This window comes from Gasterosteus aculeatus, chromosome 2, assembly GCF_964276395.1.
Source record: "Gasterosteus aculeatus chromosome 2, fGasAcu3.hap1.1, whole genome shotgun sequence".
NCBI classification, from domain to species: Eukaryota; Metazoa; Chordata; class Actinopteri; order Perciformes; family Gasterosteidae; genus Gasterosteus; species Gasterosteus aculeatus.
The window spans coordinates 16,435,705-16,458,267 of record NC_135689.1 but is presented as its reverse complement, the minus strand read 5'-3'; the positions used below and the strand labels follow the sequence as shown (position 1 = coordinate 16,458,267).

The following is a 22,563-nucleotide window of genomic DNA, read 5'->3' as shown; positions in this document are numbered from 1 at the left end:
TGTGTTGTATAGATTTTCACTATACTCCCAAAGATGTGATTGCGTCGAATGTAATATAACTTTGTATGAGGCTTCTGAATCGGCTGTGATACATTTAAAAAAGCAATGCTGCTATTTGGCAAATTCACATGCATTTCTACACAATGAATTACCTACGCGGCAGGGGGTAGTAGATGGTTCATAATATTTCGTTGATCATTTTGAGTCTGTAAAGAAAGTTCCGAGGTCCCTTCTGTGGCTTTGATTATATACATGTAGCTGACAAGGAGCAACAATATCCAACGAGTAATTTAACTAACCCTCAATAATGTAGTTATAATGAAGAGATTCTTTTTTAACCCACGAAATTATTTTTTAAACCAGGTGAAAAGTACACAGTATCTTTCAAGGATACATTTGCTTCTATCAGAGAATTGATAAAATACATAATATTTTTAATAACAAAACATATTGTTATGTTATGCTATATATTATTATAATTTATGATATTATATCGAACTTCCGGTGTGCCATAATACCGCTGCGCAAACATCAGGTTTATATAACCATTTCACCTGCTCACCGGCTAATATCATCGTTTTCAGTCCTCGGGCTTTTAAGTACAGCTACATACGCATACACGTGTTATTTAGTGAATATCTCTGCCAGCTCTGCAAACCATTCCCTTCAAAATCGCGTAATTAGCTACAGAAGTTGTTTAGCAACAGTCGACCATGCTAGTTTTACCTAGCTAACGTCCACTAGCTAATGTGTTAGCACCGACTCCTGCACTCGCTCAGCGGGTTTAAGTATAGAAGTAATTAAATCATCGTCCATTTCTCTGAATGTGCGGTTGTTCGGGTATCTTTCAAACCAAGATTTGCTCCATTCAACAGCAACGCCGAAGTAGCTGGCTAGTTAAGGTTATGCGCTACTGGCGACGGGCCTGTTGACGTTGGCTGCCTGCTAGCTAACTGGTGTGCATTTAATTTCGTAAACATGAGCTCGACATAACGGGATTCCTCGTGATAAACTTGTCTAAATTCACCCTATAATAACTATTTACAAATCTGACGCACGACTGGCGTCACTTTTCCAATAGAAGTGTTTGCAAATGGTCCGCGCGTTACATTTTGGAGGGACAGCATCGGTAATAACAGGCGAATAACGGGTGAGAGAGTTGACATCATAACATGAATCGACTTTTATTTTGAAAGTCCAAAAATCATTCTGCGGAACTACCAACGATTTCTCAATATCTCACATCTTGAATGGCAATTTACCCCCAATCTGCGACGTCTTACTTTTTCCTGCATTGACAAGCCGCACAATTCAAATCATGAAACGTGCAAGTGGTTCTATTTTGACAACGGTTGTTAAAGACGAATCGCCAAGACAAATTCCTTGTATGTTTGACATATTTTGGCTAATAAATGTTTCCTGAAATGAATCATTATAAAAGACGACCAGGTAAAATGGGCCGTAGCTTGGCGGCATGGATCGTGGGGCCGGTACCGGTCGGGGGCATGGATCGTGGGGCCGGTACCGGTCGGGTCAGGGCCATGGATCGTGGGGCCGGTACCGGTCGGGTCAGGGCCATGGATCGTGGGGCCGGTACCGGTCGGGTCGGGGGCATGGATCGTGGGGCCGGTACCGGTCGGGTCGGGGGCATGGATCGTGGCGCTGGCTCGGGGGTCGGGGGAATGGATCGTGGCGCTGGCTCGGGGGTCGGGGGAATGGATCGTGGCGCTGGCTCGGGGGTCGGGGGCATGGATCGTGGCGCTGGCTCGGGGGTCGGGGGCATGGATCGTGGCTCTGGCTCGGGGGTCGTGGACCTGGATCGGAGCGTCGGCTCGGGGGTCGTGGACCTGGATCGGAGCGTCGGCTCGGGGGTCATGGGCTTGGGTCGGGAGGCCGGGACGGGGATCTGCTGCGGCCCAGCGCTGGACGTTGTGCGCTGCGACCGAGCAGGGTCGGGATGTTGCTGCGGCCCCGCGCTGGACACTGTGCGCGGCGGCCGAGCGTGGGGACCGTAGGTAGCCTGGAGCCGGACCGCAAGGTCCATCACCCGCTCCCAGGAAGAATCGCCGCCGGACGACCACGAAATGGCCTCCTCCTCTAGGGACCATGTGGTGGGCGGCGGATGGTGACCCAGATGCCTACTGAGGGCTCCAGATGGGGAGACGGAGTAGTACAGGTACCCAGCTGGAACCCCCGGGAGGACCTTTCCCCCATTACGAGCAGCCCGCTGGAGACTCCGTGGACCGCCCATTGCCAGACGGGTTCCCCTGAAGTCTTCCAGGGGAAAAAACTCTGCTGAGTCCTTCTTTGGTCGCGTCATTCTGTCAGGGGGTGCGGGTGGAAGGCAGGACTCAAATGCAGACTTCTCCGAAACAAAAGACTTTAATAGTCAAAAGGTCAAAAAACACAGGAACCGGGGGCAAAAGCACACAGGCAAGAAACTACGGACATCTAAGACGAAAGACAAGAACAAGCGTGGCGAAAGACAATGACGCGACAAGCGACAACAGACACACATGGCTTAAATACACTAGGGAGGTGCAGGTGATTGGACAGAGGTGGGAACTATTAGACGATCACAGGGGATGACATGACAAGGCAGGAAGTGAAGTTACCCGGGGACACGAGTGGCAGAAAACTACAAAATATAACATGAAGTGAACCACACCGTGACAATAACACCCTAAATATATTTTCACATCTTGTAAAAAAAATGGAAAAGTGAAACAAATGTATGGAGAAAACAACCTTGATGATGCCAGTGAGGAACCTCCGACTGGGTAGCGAGTGGATCACTTTGAGGAGATGGATTTGGGGCCTGGGTGTGATCTGTCTTGCTGTTGTGCTTGTCCCAGTCCAGAGGAACTGAGCAAAGGAACTGTACAGGGCGGGATGCTACCGACACACACTCACGGAGGAACCGCCTCATGCAGTGAAACGAGTCTAGCTTGATATTAATGTTTGCATTAAAATGTGATCTTGAAGCACATGTGTTTCGGAGGTAACCAGACGTGACATTGGCAATCTGTTGTTCTCCAAGAATCCCATTTCAGATGTTCTCCTGCAGACGACTCTGCCACTTTGAGTGCAACACAGCAATCCCTGAAAGGAAAGCCATCAATGTGACAGCAGTCATATAGACCACCATGTGTGCTCCAGTGGATACGGTCATCAAAATAAAATTGAATGCGAAGGGCTTTTCTTTAATGAAACTGAAAAAAATGAAAAGTAATCTAAGTTGTGACTATGAGCTGTTTGTGTCACCAATGATGGTCAAAAATATTGATATTATTTACCTGTCTACCCACTGTTATTGTGCCTTTTCTATGCCTGTGCCAGTCCCTAGTACATGGGCCTCAGGGACTTAGCACCTAAATAAACCTTAATGAAAGATTAAAACTAGTCGTGATGCCAAATATATCATATATTATCCTAATCATTGAGGCATTCGTGTGTTTACATTTGACTGACTTTAAACAATTCTGGTGGTTTAATCTATTACAAGATCCTCATTTATTATTTGAGTAACATCTGTGATATGCAACTAGTAATTAATGCAGTCAAACACACGTGAACACAACTATAAACTAACATGTGGCGTGACACCAACATAAATTATATTTATAGACATGCTGCATATTTATCTAAATAATTATTACATATCATATGTCATTGACTTACTGTTTAGTGACTTCCTCATAGCGCGAGGTCCGACGACGGTGCACCGTCACTTCGGTGCTCTTTCCCGGGTAGACTGACGGAGAATGTCCGGAGAAACGCTTTACATCCGGGCAAACGCTCGGTCCGCACAACAGCGCCCCCGTTGGTCAAAGATATATTACATCCGTAGTGGTTTAGCACTACCATAGAGAATGAATGGGTTTTGGTTTAGGGATTTTAGCTAAAGAATTCACCTCCACAACTTTGTACACCTCTCGAACGGCAAACCGACGTTTGCGGAGATCTCCCTCCATGAATCAGAGGCCATCCGCGCGTCCTTATAGTCCCCAATGACGGCTTGTACAAGCGGTCATACTTACGCATTTCCTCCGACAAAAGTTCTTCAATCTGGTCCGTTCTCTCGTAAACATTCTTCGTTTTAATAATGGCGGTATTGTGCTATGAAAACGGAAATGTGTGACTCCGTAAAGCACGTAGTTAGCGGACCAATCGCAACCTGGTGCGCTGCGGGAGGCTTGCGTCGCTTGGAAAAATGGGTCGACGCACGCAAGGAGGTGTGAAAAGGCACGCAAAGGACACGCAAGGGGTTCATTAGTGTTTCCAAAAAACAAATTCCTCAGAATTCCAAAAAGAAAAGAAGTCTGAAACACTTGCAGCTCATGGTTTTATCCTCCAGATGTCAGTCTTGGTGATACAAAAGAAGCATTGAAACACCTTCTTTTAGCAACTTCTATAAAATGAACACAAAAACCTCATCAACATATGTTTTAGAAAATTAGTCAGAAACAAAATCTGGTTATGTTCTGTATCCTGTCCTGTCCAGTTAAAAAAAAACTATAATTATACAAAAATTTATAAAGGAACAATTGATTAGATAAAGCTAATTTATAAACAGAAAAACTCCCAAACTAACGCCCAATTCGATTTTACAACTGGGGAAGTTACTTTCCAGACCTATTGAATGATTATCATGATGCTCATATGAGTCGAATGTGGCTGATTCAATTTTATTCTTCATCTTAATACACAATTGGTCTTCTCAGGCATACTAAATGTTTCCACATTACCGTGCAAGCAACAATCTTTTAAATCTCTTTCGTATTGTCGCTCAATATCGTCCATTCATTCAAGTATTTAGTAATAACATTGGTTCACAGTGCTAAGGTCAGGGTGTCCTGTTAGGTGCTGTTTACTTGCATGGGCTCATTCCCTCTAATGTTCTGTTTTTTTCTTCTGAAGTAGAAGACCTTATGTGAACTCCCCAGGTCAAGCTGCCCTCCTCCTTGGTCCAGCGAGAGGGCTTTGAAAGCCAGATACAGAAGAGGCAATCATCCATCTATACCTGAAATTAGCTGCTGTCTTCATTTAATGCACCGCTGAGGGTTCATTGATCAGTGCAGACTGGCATGATCCCAAGTCCCAAGAGCTACAAGTCCATCTCCTATTTCCCATAACTGTGGAACCATCTTCAATAATAAGGACCAAAGAGCATTGATCATTAATATATATAAGTGGTTTGGCAATAGTGTTTAAAATGTAAAAATGTGTAAAATACTAACAATCTGGTTGAAATATTGAAAAGATCACAATTAAGTGACCAAAGAGGTGGGAGGCGGAGAAAGAGGTGAGGACCGTCGGGTCGCCCGCTCTGTGTTCGCCGGTTGTGCACGGTAAAAGGACAAGAAAAACGCCTGGTGACGCGTAGATTAGAAAACAAGTCAGTTCTCAATGTGAAAAAAACATCCTTACAGAGTCGCGACGCTTTGTGTTGCGTTGCTTCGCATTGCGTCGAGGTCTGTATGATCAAAAAAAATTCAGAGTTTACCCACCTCTAATTTTACCACTACAGCACTGAGTATAAAAGAGTAAATAATATAAAGTCTGCTTAGGTTCTGCAATGATAACTATGTAAATGCATGTCATGGCCCGTTCTCCCGTACACCAGTTATCATTTTAACGTTTTTATTGGTAATTTATTGCATGAAAATCGATATCTTCTTCTTCTTTATCTTTTTTTTTTTTTTTACTGTTTTTACTATCTGGACCTTCAGTCTGAAATTAAAGTTTTATTGAATATAATATCAAATGTATTTATTTATTTCATTTTGATATTGATTCCTGCTACCCATAACAGCTTATGTTTAATCAAAACAAATATATTATTATTTTATTTTAAATATTTTGGGGAAAAGACAGTGCCAATGCTAGTTCAATTATTACATCTGTTTCCAAATTACCTAATGAAGTAGGGCAAGCCTTCAGCATCACACTCATATTTCAAACACCTCTTTGGTTTAAATTGGTATTGTGAGACTTAGATAAAAAAATAGACAGACAACATTTGTATTTACTGGACTCTGTTCTTAGGCTCTCTAGACTTTTTTTTATTGCTACTGCAGTTCTTTTTGCTTCCTCATTATAAAAGGTGTCCTTCGTGATAACAGGGTAATCAAAGACTGTAAACGTGAATTTGAGTAGATACTGTTGAGTTGATATTACAAAAATGGCAATGAACTTAATCACCCAGCTGAGCCTCATATTCTCATGCTGTAGGCTGAGATGTTTTTACTTGATGCTATGAGCTAATTATTTGGTTAGTAATATGCCATTCTGTGACTGTTTACATAATCTGCCATTTGCACAGAACAGATCAGACAGAAGACTCAAGATTTGTTTTTAAAGATCAGTGTTAGGATTTGGTCAGTTGTGTGATTTGGTAACCAAACAGGGGTATAGCTGTATTATTGACATCACGGAAATTGGTAATGCTTAAAGAAACCAAATACTTTATTTGAATACATTCCATGATACTGAAAATTGAAGATGTTCCATTAGAGATCAACATAATCAAATGACTTCAACCGCTCAACCCGCTGGAACACCTGCAGCAGTGAGCCAGCCATAGAGAAAATATTAAGCCAATGCTGGTGGTGGCAGTCAGGCTTCGACATGATGCAAGGCTCTGTGAAGAAATGACCTCTGCTCTGGAGACCCAGATACTGACAAACTGAGTGCTCTGATGACAAAGAGGCTAAGAAGACAGAGATGATGATGCTGATGATGATGAGTGCTACATGGCCCCTCTTTTGTGATTTTTTTCATCATGTTTAACATTTTTGGTTTATCAAAACAGTTTCAGCGCTATTCTCTCCAGACAGGTCTTCAGCCTGAGCACGTGTGGACGTAGTATCCTGTGAGGTATCCCAGGATGTAAACAAAGACCAGCGCAGCCGAAGCTCCTGCGGTGTTCACTACGACTCCCATGCGGCCGTTACACACTCTGTTGTAGATCCTGTAAGTGCAACAGAGGGAGAGAGAGAGAGAGACTCTAATCAGACAGCGTTAGGTCAACTGAGGTAATTCTTATTATTATTTCATGACCATATAGTCCCTTCATTGCGACTGTAAATGTTTAAAAGTTTACCAGCTATAAAAGCAAATGTGATATTTTGTGACTTGAAATAAATCTTTTTTTACTCTTTTAAACTTAAACATGAGTTTAGTCCCACTGTCTCTGCGTATGTCCTCCTGCAGCATCAGAAAAAGTTGGATCGTTGCTGCCTCTTTGTCTTACCTCATCGCAGGAGACTGGGTTGGCTCTACGTTCATGTTGATGTTGTCCTCGTTCCACCGATCATATTGCACGCTAGCGACACTGTTTGACTCCATGAGGGAAGTAACCTTTCCCCTCCTCTGAGGTTTCTCTACTGCCTGGAATCGCCGTCCACTAAGCACTGTAACGTCCCCTCGTCTACGGGGACAAAGGAGATGTTGAGTAGAATGTGGTATCATTATGTCTCGAGATTATTCAGATTAAAGGGAATTTAATGTTGGTAACCGTTGTAAAAAGGACATAAAAAATAAGCACACGTCGATAATTTGATTAAATAAAATGTACAAAAGTGTTAATCTAATTAATTTAGGTGTAAATGAATCATGTCAGACAAGTATTCACAGCGTTTAATTGGTAGACAGCTAAATCAGACCACAAGACTCAAAACCAGTGATTTGATGGTTGTCACTGAAAGAAGAAATCCCCAGTTCCAAATAAATGTAAATGGTGCTCACCTGTATGTGTCGCAAACACTTGACTTGCCGAGAAGCTCTGCTGCCCCCTTTAAAAGCCACAACTGTTACTGAAGGAGGCTGCTGCTTGGAATGACAACCTTGGTCGTGGGTTAATGTGTTCACAGGTCAGCCTCTCATAAATTCACGGTTGCACTTCAACTTCTCTCACATGACTCTTTCTCAATGATAAAGGGCATTTTATGCTCCGCGTGATTTGTTTATCTTAGGTTTTATCATATCCTGTGCCGATAATATTCAAAAGCAGAAATACCATTGTGTTGTATAGATTTTCACTATACTCCCAAAGATGTGATTGCGTCGAATGTAATATAACTTTGTATGAGGCTTCTGAATCGGCTGTGATACATTTAAAAAAGCAATGCTGCTATTTGGCAAATTCACATGCATTTCTACACAATGAATTACCTACGCGGCAGGGGGTAGTAGATGGTTCATAATATTTCGTTGATCATTTTGAGTCTGTAAAGAAAGTTCCGAGGTCCCTTCTGTGGCTTTGATTATATACATGTAGCTGACAAGGAGCAACAATATCCAACGAGTAATTTAACTAACCCTCAATAATGTAGTTATAATGAAGAGATTCTTTTTTAACCCACGAAATTATTTTTTAAACCAGGTGAAAAGTACACAGTATCTTTCAAGGATACATTTGCTTCTATCAGAGAATTGATAAAATACATAATATTTTTAATAACAAAACATATTGTTATGTTATGCTATATATTATTATAATTTATGATATTATATCGAACTTCCGGTGTGCCATAATACCGCTGCGCAAACATCAGGTTTATATAACCATTTCACCTGCTCACCGGCTAATATCATCGTTTTCAGTCCTCGGGCTTTTAAGTACAGCTACATACGCATACACGTGTTATTTAGTGAATATCTCTGCCAGCTCTGCAAACCATTCCCTTCAAAATCGCGTAATTAGCTACAGAAGTTGTTTAGCAACAGTCGACCATGCTAGTTTTACCTAGCTAACGTCCACTAGCTAATGTGTTAGCACCGACTCCTGCACTCGCTCAGCGGGTTTAAGTATAGAAGTAATTAAATCATCGTCCATTTCTCTGAATGTGCGGTTGTTCGGGTATCTTTCAAACCAAGATTTGCTCCATTCAACAGCAACGCCGAAGTAGCTGGCTAGTTAAGGTTATGCGCTACTGGCGACGGGCCTGTTGACGTTGGCTGCCTGCTAGCTAACTGGTGTGCATTTAATTTCGTAAACATGAGCTCGACATAACGGGATTCCTCGTGATAAACTTGTCTAAATTCACCCTATAATAACTATTTACAAATCTGACGCACGACTGGCGTCACTTTTCCAATAGAAGTGTTTGCAAATGGTCCGCGCGTTACATTTTGGAGGGACAGCATCGGTAATAACAGGCGAATAACGGGTGAGAGAGTTGACATCATAACATGAATCGACTTTTATTTTGAAAGTCCAAAAATCATTCTGCGGAACTACCAACGATTTCTCAATATCTCACATCTTGAATGGCAATTTACCCCCAATCTGCGACGTCTTACTTTTTCCTGCATTGACAAGCCGCACAATTCAAATCATGAAACGTGCAAGTGGTTCTATTTTGACAACGGTTGTTAAAGACGAATCGCCAAGACAAATTCCTTGTATGTTTGACATATTTTGGCTAATAAATGTTTCCTGAAATGAATCATTATAAAAGACGACCAGGTAAAATGGGCCGTAGCTTGGCGGCATGGATCGTGGGGCCGGTACCGGTCGGGGGCATGGATCGTGGGGCCGGTACCGGTCGGGTCAGGGCCATGGATCGTGGGGCCGGTACCGGTCGGGTCAGGGCCATGGATCGTGGGGCCGGTACCGGTCGGGTCGGGGGCATGGATCGTGGGGCCGGTACCGGTCGGGTCGGGGGCATGGATCGTGGCGCTGGCTCGGGGGTCGGGGGAATGGATCGTGGCGCTGGCTCGGGGGTCGGGGGAATGGATCGTGGCGCTGGCTCGGGGGTCGGGGGCATGGATCGTGGCGCTGGCTCGGGGGTCGGGGGCATGGATCGTGGCTCTGGCTCGGGGGTCGTGGACCTGGATCGGAGCGTCGGCTCGGGGGTCGTGGACCTGGATCGGAGCGTCGGCTCGGGGGTCATGGGCTTGGGTCGGGAGGCCGGGACGGGGATCTGCTGCGGCCCAGCGCTGGACGTTGTGCGCTGCGACCGAGCAGGGTCGGGATGTTGCTGCGGCCCCGCGCTGGACACTGTGCGCGGCGGCCGAGCGTGGGGACCGTAGGTAGCCTGGAGCCGGACCGCAAGGTCCATCACCCGCTCCCAGGAAGAATCGCCGCCGGACGACCACGAAATGGCCTCCTCCTCTAGGGACCATGTGGTGGGCGGCGGATGGTGACCCAGATGCCTACTGAGGGCTCCAGATGGGGAGACGGAGTAGTACAGGTACCCAGCTGGAACCCCCGGGAGGACCTTTCCCCCATTACGAGCAGCCCGCTGGAGACTCCGTGGACCGCCCATTGCCAGACGGGTTCCCCTGAAGTCTTCCAGGGGAAAAAACTCTGCTGAGTCCTTCTTTGGTCGCGTCATTCTGTCAGGGGGTGCGGGTGGAAGGCAGGACTCAAATGCAGACTTCTCCGAAACAAAAGACTTTAATAGTCAAAAGGTCAAAAAACACAGGAACCGGGGGCAAAAGCACACAGGCAAGAAACTACGGACATCTAAGACGAAAGACAAGAACAAGCGTGGCGAAAGACAATGACGCGACAAGCGACAACAGACACACATGGCTTAAATACACTAGGGAGGTGCAGGTGATTGGACAGAGGTGGGAACTATTAGACGATCACAGGGGATGACATGACAAGGCAGGAAGTGAAGTTACCCGGGGACACGAGTGGCAGAAAACTACAAAATATAACATGAAGTGAACCACACCGTGACAATAACACCCTAAATATATTTTCACATCTTGTAAAAAAAATGGAAAAGTGAAACAAATGTATGGAGAAAACAACCTTGATGATGCCAGTGAGGAACCTCCGACTGGGTAGCGAGTGGATCACTTTGAGGAGATGGATTTGGGGCCTGGGTGTGATCTGTCTTGCTGTTGTGCTTGTCCCAGTCCAGAGGAACTGAGCAAAGGAACTGTACAGGGCGGGATGCTACCGACACACACTCACGGAGGAACCGCCTCATGCAGTGAAACGAGTCTAGCTTGATATTAATGTTTGCATTAAAATGTGATCTTGAAGCACATGTGTTTCGGAGGTAACCAGACGTGACATTGGCAATCTGTTGTTCTCCAAGAATCCCATTTCAGATGTTCTCCTGCAGACGACTCTGCCACTTTGAGTGCAACACAGCAATCCCTGAAAGGAAAGCCATCAATGTGACAGCAGTCATATAGACCACCATGTGTGCTCCAGTGGATACGGTCATCAAAATAAAATTGAATGCGAAGGGCTTTTCTTTAATGAAACTGAAAAAAATGAAAAGTAATCTAAGTTGTGACTATGAGCTGTTTGTGTCACCAATGATGGTCAAAAATATTGATATTATTTACCTGTCTACCCACTGTTATTGTGCCTTTTCTATGCCTGTGCCAGTCCCTAGTACATGGGCCTCAGGGACTCAGCACCTAAATAAACCTTAATGAAAGATTAAAACTAGTCGTGATGCCAAATATATCATATATTATCCTAATCATTGAGGCATTCGTGTGTTTACATTTGACTGACTTTAAACAATTCTGGTGGTTTAATCTATTACAAGATCCTCATTTATTATTTGAGTAACATCTGTGATATGCAACTAGTAATTAATGCAGTCAAACACACGTGAACACAACTATAAACTAACATGTGGCGTGACACCAACATAAATTATATTTATAGACATGCTGCATATTTATCTAAATAATTATTACATATCATATGTCATTGACTTACTGTTTAGTGACTTCCTCATAGCGCGAGGTCCGACGACGGTGCACCGTCACTTCGGTGCTCTTTCCCGGGTAGACTGACGGAGAATGTCCGGAGAAACGCTTTACATCCGGGCAAACGCTCGGTCCGCACAACAGCGCCCCCGTTGGTCAAAGATATATTACATCCGTAGTGGTTTAGCACTACCATAGAGAATGAATGGGTTTTGGTTTAGGGATTTTAGCTAAAGAATTCACCTCCACAACTTTGTACACCTCTCGAACGGCAAACCGACGTTTGCGGAGATCTCCCTCCATGAATCAGAGGCCATCCGCGCGTCCTTATAGTCCCCAATGACGGCTTGTACAAGCGGTCATACTTACGCATTTCCTCCGACAAAAGTTCTTCAATCTGGTCCGTTCTCTCGTAAACATTCTTCGTTTTAATAATGGCGGTATTGTGCTATGAAAACGGAAATGTGTGACTCCGTAAAGCACGTAGTTAGCGGACCAATCGCAACCTGGTGCGCTGCGGGAGGCTTGCGTCGCTTGGAAAAATGGGTCGACGCACGCAAGGAGGTGTGAAAAGGCACGCAAAGGACACGCAAGGGGTTCATTAGTGTTTCCAAAAAACAAATTCCTCAGAATTCCAAAAAGAAAAGAAGTCTGAAACACTTGCAGCTCATGGTTTTATCCTCCAGATGTCAGTCTTGGTGATACAAAAGAAGCATTGAAACACCTTCTTTTAGCAACTTCTATAAAATGAACACAAAAACCTCATCAACATATGTTTTAGAAAATTAGTCAGAAACAAAATCTGGTTATGTTCTGTATCCTGTCCTGTCCAGTTAAAAAAAAACTATAATTATACAAAAATTTATAAAGGAACAATTGATTAGATAAAGCTAATTTATAAACAGAAAAACTCCCAAACTAACGCCCAATTCGATTTTACAACTGGGGAAGTTACTTTCCAGACCTATTGAATGATTATCATGATGCTCATATGAGTCGAATGTGGCTGATTCAATTTTATTCTTCATCTTAATACACAATTGGTCTTCTCAGGCATACTAAATGTTTCCACATTACCGTGCAAGCAACAATCTTTTAAATCTCTTTCGTATTGTCGCTCAATATCGTCCATTCATTCAAGTATTTAGTAATAACATTGGTTCACAGTGCTAAGGTCAGGGTGTCCTGTTAGGTGCTGTTTACTTGCATGGGCTCATTCCCTCTAATGTTCTGTTTTTTTCTTCTGAAGTAGAAGACCTTATGTGAACTCCCCAGGTCAAGCTGCCCTCCTCCTTGGTCCAGCGAGAGGGCTTTGAAAGCCAGATACAGAAGAGGCAATCATCCATCTATACCTGAAATTAGCTGCTGTCTTCATTTAATGCACCGCTGAGGGTTCATTGATCAGTGCAGACTGGCATGATCCCAAGTCCCAAGAGCTACAAGTCCATCTCCTATTTCCCATAACTGTGGAACCATCTTCAATAATAAGGACCAAAGAGCATTGATCATTAATATATATAAGTGGTTTGGCAATAGTGTTTAAAATGTAAAAATGTGTAAAATACTAACAATCTGGTTGAAATATTGAAAAGATCACAATTAAGTGACCAAAGAGGTGGGAGGCGGAGAAAGAGGTGAGGACCGTCGGGTCGCCCGCTCTGTGTTCGCCGGTTGTGCACGGTAAAAGGACAAGAAAAACGCCTGGTGACGCGTAGATTAGAAAACAAGTCAGTTCTCAATGTGAAAAAAACATCCTTACAGAGTCGCGACGCTTTGTGTTGCGTTGCTTCGCATTGCGTCGAGGTCTGTATGATCAAAAAAAATTCAGAGTTTACCCACCTCTAATTTTACCACTACAGCACTGAGTATAAAAGAGTAAATAATATAAAGTCTGCTTAGGTTCTGCAATGATAACTATGTAAATGCATGTCATGGCCCGTTCTCCCGTACACCAGTTATCATTTTAACGTTTTTATTGGTAATTTATTGCATGAAAATCGATATCTTCTTCTTCTTTATCTTTTTTTTTTTTTTTACTGTTTTTACTATCTGGACCTTCAGTCTGAAATTAAAGTTTTATTGAATATAATATCAAATGTATTTATTTATTTCATTTTGATATTGATTCCTGCTACCCATAACAGCTTATGTTTAATCAAAACAAATATATTATTATTTTATTTTAAATATTTTGGGGAAAAGACAGTGCCAATGCTAGTTCAATTATTACATCTGTTTCCAAATTACCTAATGAAGTAGGGCAAGCCTTCAGCATCACACTCATATTTCAAACACCTCTTTGGTTTAAATTGGTATTGTGAGACTTAGATAAAAAAATAGACAGACAACATTTGTATTTACTGGACTCTCTTCTTAGGCTCTCTAGACTTTTTTTTATTGCTACTGCAGTTCTTTTTGCTTCCTCATTATAAAAGGTGTCCTTCGTGATAACAGGGTAATCAAAGACTGTAAACGTGAATTTGAGTAGATACTGTTGAGTTGATATTACAAAAATGGCAATGAACTTAATCACCCAGCTGAGCCTCATATTCTCATGCTGTAGGCTGAGATGTTTTTACTTGATGCTATGAGCTAATTATTTGGTTAGTAATATGCCATTCTGTGACTGTTTACATAATCTGCCATTTGCACAGAACAGATCAGACAGAAGACTCAAGATTTGTTTTTAAAGATCAGTGTTAGGATTTGGTCAGTTGTGTGATTTGGTAACCAAACAGGGGTATAGCTGTATTATTGACATCACGGAAATTGGTAATGCTTAAAGAAACCAAATACTTTATTTGAATACATTCCATGATACTGAAAATTGAAGATGTTCCATTAGAGATCAACATAATCAAATGACTTCAACCGCTCAACCCGCTGGAACACCTGCAGCAGTGAGCCAGCCATAGAGAAAATATTAAGCCAATGCTGGTGGTGGCAGTCAGGCTTCGACATGATGCAAGGCTCTGTGAAGAAATGACCTCTGCTCTGGAGACCCAGATACTGACAAACTGAGTGCTCTGATGACAAAGAGGCTAAGAAGACAGAGATGATGATGCTGATGATGATGAGTGCTACATGGCCCCTCTTTTGTGATTTTTTTCATCATGTTTAACATTTTTGGTTTATCAAAACAGTTTCAGCGCTATTCTCTCCAGACAGGTCTTCAGCCTGAGCACGTGTGGACGTAGTATCCTGTGAGGTATCCCAGGATGTAAACAAAGACCAGCGCAGCCGAAGCTCCTGCGGTCTTCACTACGACTCCCATGCGGCCGTTACACACTCTGTTGTAGATCCTGTAAGTGCAACAGAGGGAGAGAGAGAGAGAGACTCTAATCAGACAGCGTTAGGTCAACTGAGGTAATTCTTATTATTATTTCATGACCATATAGTCCCTTCATTGCGACTGTAAATGTTTAAAAGTTTACCAGCTATAAAAGCAAATGTGATATTTTGTGACTTGAAATAAATCTTTTTTTACTCTTTTAAACTTAAACATGAGTTTAGTCCCACTGTCTCTGCGTATGTCCTCCTGCAGCATCAGAAAAAGTTGGATCGTTGCTGCCTCTTTGTCTCACCTCATCGCAGGAGACTGGGTTGGCTCTACGTTCATGTTGATGTTGTCCTCGTTCCACCGATCATATTGCACGCTAGCGACACTGTTTGACTCCATGAGGGAAGTAACCTTTCCCCTCCTCTGAGGTTTCTCTACTGCCTGGAATCGCCGTCCACTAAGCACTGTAACGTCCCCTCGTCTACGGGGACAAAGGAGATGTTGAGTAGAATGTGGTATCATTATGTCTCGAGATTATTCAGATTAAAGGGAATTTAATGTTGGTAACCGTTGTAAAAAGGACATAAAAAATAAGCACACGTCGATAATTTGATTAAATAAAATGTACAAAAGTGTTAATCTAATTAATTTAGGTGTAAATGAATCATGTCAGACAAGTATTCACAGCGTTTAATTGGTAGACAGCTAAATCAGACCACAAGACTCAAAACCAGTGATTTGATGGTTGTCACTGAAAGAAGAAATCCCCAGTTCCAAATAAATGTAAATGGTGCTCACCTGTATGTGTCGCAAACACTTGACTTGCCGAGAAGCTCTGCTGCCCCCTTTAAAAGCCACAACTGTTACTGAAGGAGGCTGCTGCTTGGAATGACAACCTTGGTCGTGGGTTAATGTGTTCACAGGTCAGCCTCTCATAAATTCACGGTTGCACTTCAACTTCTCTCACATGACTCTTTCTCAATGATAAAGGGCATTTTATGCTCCGCGTGATTTGTTTATCTTAGGTTTTATCATATCCTGTGCCGATAATATTCAAAAGCAGAAATACCATTGTGTTGTATAGATTTTCACTATACTCCCAAAGATGTGATTGCGTCGAATGTAATATAACTTTGTATGAGGCTTCTGAATCGGCTGTGATACATTTAAAAAAGCAATGCTGCTATTTGGCAAATTCACATGCATTTCTACACAATGAATTACCTACGCGGCAGGGGGTAGTAGATGGTTCATAATATTTCGTTGATCATTTTGAGTCTGTAAAGAAAGTTCCGAGGTCCCTTCTGTGGCTTTGATTATATACATGTAGCTGACAAGGAGCAACAATATCCAACGAGTAATTTAACTAACCCTCAATAATGTAGTTATAATGAAGAGATTCTTTTTTAACCCACGAAATTATTTTTTAAACCAGGTGAAAAGTACACAGTATCTTTCAAGGATACATTTGCTTCTATCAGAGAATTGATAAAATACATAATATTTTTAATAACAAAACATATTGTTATGTTATGCTATATATTATTATAATTTATGATATTATATCGAACTTCCGGTGTGCCATAATACCGCTGCGCAAACATCAGGTTTATATAACCATTTCACCTGCTCACCGGCTAATATCATCGTTTTCAGTCCTCGGGCTTTTAAGTACAGCTACATACGCATACACGTGTTATTTAGTGAATATCTCTGCCAGCTCTGCAAACCATTCCCTTCAAAATCGCGTAATTAGCTACAGAAGTTGTTTAGCAACAGTCGACCATGCTAGTTTTACCTAGCTAACGTCCACTAGCTAATGTGTTAGCACCGACTCCTGCACTCGCTCAGCGGGTTTAAGTATAGAAGTAATTAAATCATCGTCCATTTCTCTGAATGTGCGGTTGTTCGGGTATCTTTCAAACCAAGATTTGCTCCATTCAACAGCAACGCCGAAGTAGCTGGCTAGTTAAGGTTATGCGCTACTGGCGACGGGCCTGTTGACGTTGGCTGCCTGCTAGCTAACTGGTGTGCATTTAATTTCGTAAACATGAGCTCGACATAACGGGATTCCTCGTGATAAACTTGTCTAAATTCACCCTATAATAACTATTTACAAATCTGACGCACGACTGGCGTCACTTTTCCAATAGAAGTGTTTGCAAATGGTCCGCGCGTTACATTTTGGAGGGACAGCATCGGTAATAACAGGCGAATAACGGGTGAGAGAGTTGACATCATAACATGAATCGACTTTTATTTTGAAAGTCCAAAAATCATTCTGCGGAACTACCAACGATTTCTCAATATCTCACATCTTGAATGGCAATTTACCCCCAATCTGCGACGTCTTACTTTTTCCTGCATTGACAAGCCGCACAATTCAAATCATGAAACGTGCAAGTGGTTCTATTTTGACAACGGTTGTTAAAGACGAATCGCCAAGACAAATTCCTTGTATGTTTGACATATTTTGGCTAATAAATGTTTCCTGAAATGAATCATTATAAAAGACGACCAGGTAAAATGGGCCGTAGCTTGGCGGCATGGATCGTGGGGCCGGTACCGGTCGGGGGCATGGATCGTGGGGCCGGTACCGGTCGGGTCAGGGCCATGGATCGTGGGGCCGGTACCGGTCGGGTCAGGGCCATGGATCGTGGGGCCGGTACCGGTCGGGTCGGGGGCATGGATCGTGGGGCCGGTACCGGTCGGGTCGGGGGCATGGATCGTGGCGCTGGCTCGGGGGTCGGGGGAATGGATCGTGGCGCTGGCTCGGGGGTCGGGGGAATGGATCGTGGCGCTGGCTCGGGGGTCGGGGGCATGGATCGTGGCGCTGGCTCGGGGGTCGGGGGCATGGATCGTGGCTCTGGCTCGGGGGTCGTGGACCTGGATCGGAGCGTCGGCTCGGGGGTCGTGGACCTGGATCGGAGCGTCGGCTCGGGGGTCATGGGCTTGGGTCGGGAGGCCGGGACGGGGATCTGCTGCGGCCCAGCGCTGGACGTTGTGCGCTGCGACCGAGCAGGGTCGGGATGTTGCTGCGGCCCCGCGCTGGACACTGTGCGCGGCGGCCGAGCGTGGGGACCGTAGGTAGCCTGGAGCCGGACCGCAAGGTCCATCACCCGCTCCCAGGAAGAATCGCCGCCGGACGACCACGAAATGGCCTCCTCCTCTAGGGACCATGTGGTGGGCGGCGGATGGTGACCCAGATGCCTACTGAGGGCTCCAGATGGGGAGACGGAGTAGTACAGGTACCCAGCTGGAACCCCCGGGAGGACCTTTCCCCCATTACGAGCAGCCCGCTGGAGACTCCGTGGACCGCCCATTGCCAGACGGGTTCCCCTGAAGTCTTCCAGGGGAAAAAACTCTGCTGAGTCCTTCTTTGGTCGCGTCATTCTGTCAGGGGGTGCGGGTGGAAGGCAGGACTCAAATGCAGACTTCTCCGAAACAAAAGACTTTAATAGTCAAAAGGTCAAAAAACACAGGAACCGGGGGCAAAAGCACACAGGCAAGAAACTACGGACATCTAAGACGAAAGACAAGAACAAGCGTGGCGAAAGACAATGACGCGACAAGCGACAACAGACACACATGGCTTAAATACACTAGGGAGGTGCAGGTGATTGGACAGAGGTGGGAACTATTAGACGATCACAGGGGATGACATGACAAGGCAGGAAGTGAAGTTACCCGGGGACACGAGTGGCAGAAAACTACAAAATATAACATGAAGTGAACCACACCGTGACAATAACACCCTAAATATATTTTCACATCTTGTAAAAAAAATGGAAAAGTGAAACAAATGTATGGAGAAAACAACCTTGATGATGCCAGTGAGGAACCTCCGACTGGGTAGCGAGTGGATCACTTTGAGGAGATGGATTTGGGGCCTGGGTGTGATCTGTCTTGCTGTTGTGCTTGTCCCAGTCCAGAGGAACTGAGCAAAGGAACTGTACAGGGCGGGATGCTACCGACACACACTCACGGAGGAACCGCCTCATGCAGTGAAACGAGTCTAGCTTGATATTAATGTTTGCATTAAAATGTGATCTTGAAGCACATGTGTTTCGGAGGTAACCAGACGTGACATTGGCAATCTGTTGTTCTCCAAGAATCCCATTTCAGATGTTCTCCTGCAGACGACTCTGCCACTTTGAGTGCAACACAGCAATCCCTGAAAGGAAAGCCATCAATGTGACAGCAGTCATATAGACCACCATGTGTGCTCCAGTGGATACGGTCATCAAAATAAAATTGAATGCGAAGGGCTTTTCTTTAATGAAACTGAAAAAAATGAAAAGTAATCTAAGTTGTGACTATGAGCTGTTTGTGTCACCAATGATGGTCAAAAATATTGATATTATTTACCTGTCTACCCACTGTTATTGTGCCTTTTCTATGCCTGTGCCAGTCCCTAGTACATGGGCCTCAGGGACTTAGCACCTAAATAAACCTTAATGAAAGATTAAAACTAGTCGTGATGCCAAATATATCATATATTATCCTAATCATTGAGGCATTCGTGTGTTTACATTTGACTGACTTTAAACAATTCTGGTGGTTTAATCTATTACAAGATCCTCATTTATTATTTGAGTAACATCTGTGATATGCAACTAGTAATTAATGCAGTCAAACACACGTGAACACAACTATAAACTAACATGTGGCGTGACACCAACATAAATTATATTTATAGACATGCTGCATATTTATCTAAATAATTATTACATATCATATGTCATTGACTTACTGTTTAGTGACTTCCTCATAGCGCGAGGTCCGACGACGGTGCACCGTCACTTCGGTGCTCTTTCCCGGGTAGACTGACGGAGAATGTCCGGAGAAACGCTTTACATCCGGGCAAACGCTCGGTCCGCACAACAGCGCCCCCGTTGGTCAAAGATATATTACATCCGTAGTGGTTTAGCACTACCATAGAGAATGAATGGGTTTTGGTTTAGGGATTTTAGCTAAAGAATTCACCTCCACAACTTTGTACACCTCTCGAACGGCAACCGACGTTTGCGGAGATCTCCCTCCATGAATCAGAGGCCATCCGCGCGTCCTTATAGTCCCCAATGACGGCTTGTACAAGCGGTCATACTTACGCATTTCCTCCGACAAAAGTTCTTCAATCTGGTCCGTTCTCTCGTAAACATTCTTCGTTTTAATAATGGCGGTATTGTGCTATGAAAACGGAAATGTGTGACTCCGTAAAGCACGTAGTTAGCGGACCAATCGCAACCTGGTGCGCTGCGGGAGGCTTGCGTCGCTTGGAAAAATGGGTCGACGCACGCAAGGAGGTGTGAAAAGGCACGCAAAGGACACGCAAGGGGTTCATTAGTGTTTCCAAAAAACAAATTCCTCAGAATTCCAAAAAGAAAAGAAGTCTGAAACACTTGCAGCTCATGGTTTTATCCTCCAGATGTCAGTCTTGGTGATACAAAAGAAGCATTGAAACACCTTCTTTAGCAACTTCTATAAAATGAACACAAAAACCTCATCAACATATGTTTTAGAAAATTAGTCAGAAACAAAATCTGGTTATGTTCTGTATCCTGTCCTGTCCAGTTAAAAAAAAACTATAATTATACAAAAATTTATAAAGGAACAATTGATTAGATAAAGCTAATTTATAAACAGAAAAACTCCCAAACTAACGCCCAATTCGATTTTACAACTGGGGAAGTTACTTTCCAGACCTATTGAATGATTATCATGATGCTCATATGAGTCGAATGTGGCTGATTCAATTTTATTCTTCATCTTAATACACAATTGGTCTTCTCAGGCATACTAAATGTTTCCACATTACCGTGCAAGCAACAATCTTTTAAATCTCTTTCGTATTGTCGCTCAATATCGTCCATTCATTCAAGTATTTAGTAATAACATTGGTTCACAGTGCTAAGGTCAGGGTGTCCTGTTAGGTGCTGTTTACTTGCATGGGCTCATTCCCTCTAATGTTCTGTTTTTTTCTTCTGAAGTAGAAGACCTTATGTGAACTCCCCAGGTCAAGCTGCCCTCCTCCTTGGTCCAGCGAGAGGGCTTTGAAAGCCAGATACAGAAGAGGCAATCATCCATCTATACCTGAAATTAGCTGCTGTCTTCATTTAATGCACCGCTGAGGGTTCATTGATCAGTGCAGACTGGCATGATCCCAAGTCCCAAGAGCTACAAGTCCATCTCCTATTTCCCATAACTGTGGAACCATCTTCAATAATAAGGACCAAAGAGCATTGATCATTAATATATATAAGTGGTTTGGCAATAGTGTTTAAAATGTAAAAATGTGTAAAATACTAACAATCTGGTTGAAATATTGAAAAGATCACAATTAAGTGACCAAAGAGGTGGGAGGCGGAGAAAGAGGTGAGGACCGTCGGGTCGCCCGCTCTGTGTTCGCCGGTTGTGCACGGTAAAAGGACAAGAAAAACGCCTGGTGACGCGTAGATTAGAAAACAAGTCAGTTCTCAATGTGAAAAAAACATCCTTACAGAGTCGCGACGCTTTGTGTTGCGTTGCTTCGCATTGCGTCGAGGTCTGTATGATCAAAAAAAATTCAGAGTTTACCCACCTCTAATTTTACCACTACAGCACTGAGTATAAAAGAGTAAATAATATAAAGTCTGCTTAGGTTCTGCAATGATAACTATGTAAATGCATGTCATGGCCCGTTCTCCCGTACACCAGTTATCATTTTAACGTTTTTATTGGTAATTTATTGCATGAAAATCGATATCTTCTTCTTCTTTATCTTTTTTTTTTTTTTTACTGTTTTTACTATCTGGACCTTCAGTCTGAAATTAAAGTTTTATTGAATATAATATCAAATGTATTTATTTATTTCATTTTGATATTGATTCCTGCTACCCATAACAGCTTATGTTTAATCAAAACAAATATATTATTATTTTATTTTAAATATTTTGGGGAAAAGACAGTGCCAATGCTAGTTCAATTATTACATCTGTTTCCAAATTACCTAATGAAGTAGGGCAAGCCTTCAGCATCACACTCATATTTCAAACACCTCTTTGGTTTAAATTGGTATTGTGAGACTTAGATAAAAAAATAGACAGACAACATTTGTATTTACTGGACTCTGTTCTTAGGCTCTCTAGACTTTTTTTTATTGCTACTGCAGTTCTTTTTGCTTCCTCATTATAAAAGGTGTCCTTCGTGATAACAGGGTAATCAAAGACTGTAAACGTGAATTTGAGTAGATACTGTTGAGTTGATATTACAAAAATGGCAATGAACTTAATCACCCAGCTGAGCCTCATATTCTCATGCTGTAGGCTGAGATGTTTTTACTTGATGCTATGAGCTAATTATTTGGTTAGTAATATGCCATTCTGTGACTGTTTACATAATCTGCCATTTGCACAGAACAGATCAGACAGAAGACTCAAGATTTGTTTTTAAAGATCAGTGTTAGGATTTGGTCAGTTGTGTGATTTGGTAACCAAACAGGGGTATAGCTGTATTATTGACATCACGGAAATTGGTAATGCTTAAAGAAACCAAATACTTTATTTGAATACATTCCATGATACTGAAAATTGAAGATGTTCCATTAGAGA

The 22,563-nt window shown here is 43.1% G+C and overlaps 3 protein-coding genes and 2 long non-coding RNA genes across 5 annotated transcripts; all 5 read right to left on the bottom strand.

Moving 5' to 3' along the window:
- Positions 1-537: 537 nt before the first annotated feature.
- LOC144383401 (uncharacterized) lies at positions 538-5,883 on the bottom strand. Its single transcript, XM_078080650.1, has 2 exons — positions 3,682-5,883; positions 538-3,102 (listed from the first exon to the last, which is right to left on the bottom strand). The coding sequence occupies exon 2, from the start codon at positions 2,318-2,320 to the stop codon at positions 1,433-1,435; it is 888 nt and encodes a 295-aa protein (XP_077936776.1). The 5' UTR covers positions 2,321-3,102; positions 3,682-5,883; the 3' UTR covers positions 538-1,432.
- Positions 5,884-6,928: 1,045 nt separating this feature from the next.
- On the bottom strand, positions 6,929-8,035 carry LOC144383402 (uncharacterized). Its single transcript, XR_013450750.1, has 3 exons — positions 7,750-8,035; positions 7,256-7,432; positions 6,929-6,973 (listed from the first exon to the last, which is right to left on the bottom strand). It is a non-coding gene; the product is annotated as an uncharacterized LOC144383402 (long non-coding RNA).
- Positions 8,036-8,777: 742 nt separating this feature from the next.
- On the bottom strand, positions 8,778-12,250 carry LOC144384889 (uncharacterized). Its single transcript, XM_078084757.1, has 2 exons — positions 11,705-12,250; positions 8,778-11,125 (listed from the first exon to the last, which is right to left on the bottom strand). Exon 2 carries the CDS (start codon positions 10,341-10,343, stop codon positions 9,456-9,458), a length of 888 nt encoding a protein of 295 aa, XP_077940883.1. The 5' UTR covers positions 10,344-11,125; positions 11,705-12,250; the 3' UTR covers positions 8,778-9,455.
- Positions 12,251-14,467: 2,217 nt separating this feature from the next.
- On the bottom strand, positions 14,468-15,904 carry LOC144384930 (uncharacterized). Its single transcript, XR_013451451.1, has 3 exons — positions 15,773-15,904; positions 15,279-15,455; positions 14,468-14,996 (listed from the first exon to the last, which is right to left on the bottom strand). It is a non-coding gene; the product is annotated as an uncharacterized LOC144384930 (long non-coding RNA).
- Positions 15,905-16,800: 896 nt separating this feature from the next.
- On the bottom strand, positions 16,801-19,966 carry LOC144384845 (uncharacterized). Its single transcript, XM_078084755.1, has 2 exons — positions 19,728-19,966; positions 16,801-19,148 (listed from the first exon to the last, which is right to left on the bottom strand). The coding sequence occupies exon 2, from the start codon at positions 18,364-18,366 to the stop codon at positions 17,479-17,481; it is 888 nt and encodes a 295-aa protein (XP_077940881.1). The 5' UTR covers positions 18,367-19,148; positions 19,728-19,966; the 3' UTR covers positions 16,801-17,478.
- Between the last annotated feature and the right edge of the window lie 2,597 nt (positions 19,967-22,563).